This window comes from Grus americana, chromosome Z (genome assembly GCF_028858705.1).
Source record: "Grus americana isolate bGruAme1 chromosome Z, bGruAme1.mat, whole genome shotgun sequence".
Classification (NCBI taxonomy): Eukaryota; Metazoa; Chordata; class Aves; order Gruiformes; family Gruidae; genus Grus; species Grus americana.
The window spans coordinates 37460844-37466129 of NC_072891.1; the positions used below are offsets into that span (position 1 = coordinate 37460844).

General features: G+C 59.1%; 1 protein-coding gene across 1 annotated transcript; it reads right to left on the bottom strand.

Annotated features, from left to right (window-relative positions):
* Positions 1-1066: 1066 nt before the first annotated feature.
* On the bottom strand, positions 1067-4206 carry LOC129199362 (sperm-associated antigen 4 protein-like). Its single transcript, XM_054809701.1, has 7 exons — positions 4202-4206; positions 3830-3926; positions 3560-3629; positions 2919-3019; positions 2179-2346; positions 1738-1827; positions 1067-1222 (listed from the first exon to the last, which is right to left on the bottom strand). Exons 1-7 carry the CDS (start codon positions 4204-4206, stop codon positions 1067-1069), a joined length of 687 nt encoding a protein of 228 aa, XP_054665676.1.
* Positions 4207-5286: the final 1080 nt, after the last annotated feature.

Below are 5286 nucleotides of genomic sequence, written 5' to 3' on the forward strand. Positions count from 1 at the left end.
CTCAGCTGGGAGCTATGTTTTGGCGTTTCAGGGTGGGGGAACGGTGGCTCTTCAAGGCAAGCAGAAGGCAGAAGGGAGAGGCGTAGGGCTGTGCCTGGGAGCACACAGGGGCATGGGGGAGCTGAGCCAGGAACCCTCCCCGTCCCCGGTGGTCAGGCTGCTCAGGCCTCCTCACACATCTCAGACAGCCCTCACGGGTCCCAGACAAGGCTGCACCCCATGTGCACCCCACCCTCGCTAGGCCCTGACCCCAGAGCCAAGGTGCTGTCTGAATGGAATGGGTCAGTGCTTTGGGGATCATGATGGCCAAATGCTGCCAGGCTCTGATGACTCCTTCCTGGGGCGAGATGGGGGGGGGGGGGGGGGGGGGGTGGGGGTGGGCGGGGGCACCCCTCGTGGCAAAGCCTTTTGTTAAGGAACTTAGGCAAGGAAAGGCTACGGGAGCGTCATCTCCTTTTGCTCAGTGGGGAAACATCCCTGTGGTGGAGGGAAAGCCGAAAGCCTGAGGAAGGCCTCAGCCTGAAGTAGGCCTCGGCCTGAGGAATAAGGGGTGGATAATGTCCTGGTTCTGGCAAGGACAGAGTTAATTTCACAAAGAGCCAGGACAGGTGAGCCAAGCTGGCCGGGGGCTATTCCATACCATGTGACATCATGCTCACCATAAAAGGGGGCCGGTCGGGCAGGGGCGGGTTCGGTGTGGCTCCCGGACAGGCTGAGCGGTCGGTCGGTTGTCGGCCGGTGGTCGATGTAAATTGTTCTTTGTTATCACCCATGGTGAATATCTGTTATCAGCACTGTTGTTGATTGTTTCCCTCTCCCTTGCTGTCCCAGTAAACTGCCCTTATCCCAACCCTCGAGGCTTTGCCGTTGTTTTTCCATTCTCCTCCCCAGCCCGCCGGGGGAGGGGTGAGTGAGTGGTGCGTGGCACCCAGCTACCGGCTGGGCCTAAACCACGTCAGGAGGGCAGGAGTTGGCAGCTTTGCAAGGGCCTCTGAAACAGCGTTGCTGTCCACCAGACTAACAGCCACATCCCTCTGGTCTGTTTCTCCATTTTCCTTTTCATTTTTTATTGAGGAACGGTCTCCGCACACGTCTGACCAATGCCTTTCTTTCCCACGATCTTCCCATACACCTGCACTCGATAAAGACAGGTGTATGCTGGTTTTCCCCAGTTGCTCTGTATGACAAGTTTCAAAAACCGAAAGGCTCTGGGGATCCCGTTCTGCAAAGAAAGCATAGCAGAAAGCAGTGTCACTCCTGGGGCGTAAAAAGTGACAGAAGGCTCCACGTGTCTTCCTCTGCCAGCCTGGCCCCTGCTCTGGGACTAGCTCCTGCCCTGGCTGAGGCGGCGGCCTCTCCCTCCTTCCCTTCTCCCACCCCGGCGGCAAAGGACCCCTGTGCCCCTGCGGAGCAAACACCTGGCCTCAGAGAGCGTGGTGGGCAGCTGTGGAAACCTGAGGCTCGCTGGTCCTGGGCAAATGGGGTCTGGGGAAGTCCTGCTGCCAGGACAAGGTGCTAGGCGTCCTCCCTGCCACCACCTGCCTGGATGCCAGGTAGCTCTGGGGACCCAGATGGCTGTGGGGCCAGCACAGCCTTTGTTCTGCTTTTCCCTCTCTGCCGGATGCCACTCTCCCTCCCAATCCCGCCAATGCTTCTCTTGGCCAGGGTCGGGCCAAGCGACTTTCTGGCAAGCTGGCATTTCTGCCCTGGCCTCTCGCCCACGCGCACTCACTGTACCTGCAGAGGGAAGTTCTGCATTGGCTCTTTGTGGACAGCATACATGAACGTCCCAAGCAGAGTTTCGTCGCTGCCTTCCTCATCCAGTCCCTTGGAAATAAAGCACAGCGGAGCACGTCACGCTCGATGTGAGCACGAAACGCTCACGCCAGATCCAGGCCCGTGATCCCCACCCAGCTCCGGCAGCTCCAGCACAGTCTGGGGCAGGATGCAGTGGGGCTGAGTTTCCTCCCTGTATGGTGCTCAAGGGCCCGGACGTTCTGTGCCAAAACGTGCTAAGCAAGTCTTAGGAGGGGTCACAGGTCCCTTGAAATGTCCCCTCAGGGAACTACAGTACTTGGGAGCACACAAATCTCAGCAGATGCGCAGAGAGCAGCAAGTCCCCGTTCCAGCTTTTCCCCGCGGCTAGGTCCCAGCCACCAGTGCCCAACAGAGACTTACAAAGACAGCGAAATCTCGGGGAGCGCTACTGACAGTCCCCAGCGGAGAAGCAATCTTTGACGTGTGCTGTACCGTGATGGTCATCGGTCGTATTTGCTCGGGCAACCGGATTAGCACCTGGCTCTGAGACCCTTGGAAAGGCCAGCAGTATCCCGGGGAAGTATCCGGCTGAAAGCAGAGGGCAAGAGCAATGAACGCGAGGCTGTGGTGGGGCCCGCTGCACTCCCGTGCAGCCAGAAGCACAGGCGGCACTGCGACTGTGGGCTGTGCTTGTGCTCAAAATGAATGGCGTGTTGGGAAGCGGACAGAAGCGCCCAGCCGTCTTCCCGGCCCAGGAACGAGGAAGATAGCCAGCCAGTGGGAAACATCTGATGTCCTGCACCTGAGTCAAGGCTTTAAAGAAACCTCTCTTTTTGCCCAACAGCTCTGCAGCCTGCCCCCACCCTCCGCCGCCCCATCGGGAGAGGGACAATCGCAGCTGTGGCAGGGAAATGGGGTCCCTAAGGAGAAGCTCCTTCACCCGGCAGTGACCAAGGATGGTGGGCAGGAAGCTCGGCTCAGCTCAGTCGCTTCTGAGGGCAACTGCTATTTCGTAGGGAGCCAAGCCCTGTATGAAAGACTTCAGGTGTCAGGCACGAGACCAGTGCCGTGGCCTTGAGCAATAGAGGAGACAGCCCAGGGCCTGGCCCCATATTTATAAGAGGCAAGAGAAGCGGCACTGACAGTTTCTCCTACTGTACCTGCACAAAGGTATCCAGAAGGGGTGGAGCACACAGGAACCAAAGGACCCTGCAGAGCATTGCAAAGCTGCTGGACGATCTCTGCAGATCAATGGCAGCCCCTGAAGGGAGAAGAGAGCAGCTGACTGCAAGAGGCCCCAGGCTCAGAGGACCCGGTGGCTGCAGGCGACTTCTAAGGCCGCCTGCCAGCCCTGCACACAGCACCGCACCCTCGGAGGTGCCCCAGGAAAAGGAGGGGATCCCTGTGCCCGGTGACAGCATTTCTCTCCCAGCCACACAAAGAGAAGGTCTGCAGGTGCTGGGAGCCAGCAAGTGCCCGTGGGAAGGGCAGCAGACCCCAGCCAAGGCCCCGCTGCGTGGACAGCAAGGGACAACCCGGCCACTCGTTTTCGTTCCCCAGGAAAGCTCTGTGGAGCGGGAGAGGGCGGAAATGCTGTCAGGGGCTTGGCCGGCGCTCCAGCGAGGAGTCTGACGGTAGGGCTGGGGTAAGCCCAAGGGAGCCACAGCCATGCTCTTGTGCCCCGTGGTTTCGCCCCATGTCCCTCTGCCTCGGAGAGCAGTCTGCTGCGCGGCCTCCTTTTGGGAGCGCTAAGCAGAAGCCCAGTGCGGTGACAGCCCTGCCTGCCTGTGTCTGTCCGTACCTACACTTTGCAGAGCCCAGTCGGACACCTGCGTGGTTGCAGACATCGCCTCTTTCATTTGCCGAACTTCCTGGGAAAGACACAAGGCAACAGAGGCAACGTGTCAGACCTGGCCAGGAGAAGGGGCTTTGCAGCAGAGAAGCTCAACCAGCAGCCCCTGGCAAGGGACGGGTGTGTGGGCTGAGCAGGAAAAGCCCACCAACTGGCCCAGAAAGTGCCTTGTGCGGGGGCATGCTCGTCCCAGCCCTCTTTCCCACAGTGCAGGATCACCTTCGTCATAGTGTTGATCTCCAGAGTCAGGCTTGCCACCTCATGTCTCAGCTGTTGCACCTCTTGTGACTGTTTCCCCGAGAGAGAGAGGCTGTTCCTGCAGTCACCAGGAAAGCAGATCTTGTCAGAGAGCTGTCCAGCCCCTCCTGGAGCCTCCAAGCTCTGGAGGAGTGGAGACAGAGCTGCTCAAGCCTCCTTTTCTTTCCCCGGTCTGCAAACGCTTCCCTTCCCCTCCAGGTTTAGCAAAAGGCCCAGGCAGGAGCAAAAGGCACAAGCCCTGGGCACTGTGCAAGTGAGTTCAAATCGTACGGGCTCATCTGCCGCTACCCCGCCAAATGTGCTGCAGGTCAGGAGAGAGGAGAGGGCTCTTACCGCATGGACCTCAAGTCGGCTGCAGGCTGTCCCAGCAGCACCTAAAAGAGAAAGGCTCTCCTTTTGAGTCCCAGAGCTGCCGGGGCTTTCCAGAGCTGGTGGCCCTAGGAAAGCACGGCGGAAGCTGCCACTGACTCTCTGGGTCGCTGCCTAGAACTGGAGGGACTGGGTGATTTACCCACTCATCTCCAGCCGTGCTCCTTTGTGGCACCTTCCTGTCCCAAAACAGCAGTCACTGACCTGTGGCACATCCTTTGTCCATAGCATCCACAGCATCGTTATCGTCCCAAAGCAAGCACCAGCTGTAATTCACATCAGCAAGAGTTATTGGGGTTTCTAATGATCCCTGTAGCCATGCGGTCTCCTCCCACATCAAGGTTGCAAGAGGTTGGCTGAGGACACGGGGAAGGATGCAGAGAGTGGTTGCAGCTCCAAGCAGAGACCCTCTCCCCGGGCCTCACGACTTTGCACAGCCCTGGTTTCTGGGTGTGCTTGGCACCCCACAGCTACACCCCATTTCCCCTCCCTGCTGCGGCCAGCACCACCACCAGACTCCACGGGCCGTGCACTCATTTTGTCTGTTGGCTCTGGGGCGGGGTGGACTCTGCATATAGTGAGCATCTCGGGAGCTCCCTGAGCTGCAGACGTGGGAGGCTGGAAGGGCCCAGCAGCGCCTCTCCCTCCGGCTGAAGCTGGCACTCCGTGCCTCCGTGCCTCCGCTGGCAGTGGGCTAATACTCACTGAGAGCACCTAGGCTCATCAAGAAGAGGATTGTGAAGAGTCTCTTCTTTTTTGAGCTGATGGTCTCTTTCCTGAAAACGAAGGAGTCCCGGTGTTAACAGTGCTCAGGGGCAGAGCCCTGCGTGTGGGGGGTTTCTCTTACAAGCTGAGGAGCAGCAAGTTTTGAGGAGCCTGGGTCTCCTAGTGGGGAGCACCACCAGCCTCCCCCCGCTTGCCCTGACCCACCGGCACCCCTCGTCTGTGTCCACGCTGGGACATGAGTCGTACTCACATGGTGGAGATGCCTGACCTGACGCATCTCTGAAAGGAGACCACGGCCAGTATCACACTGATGATCCAGCCTG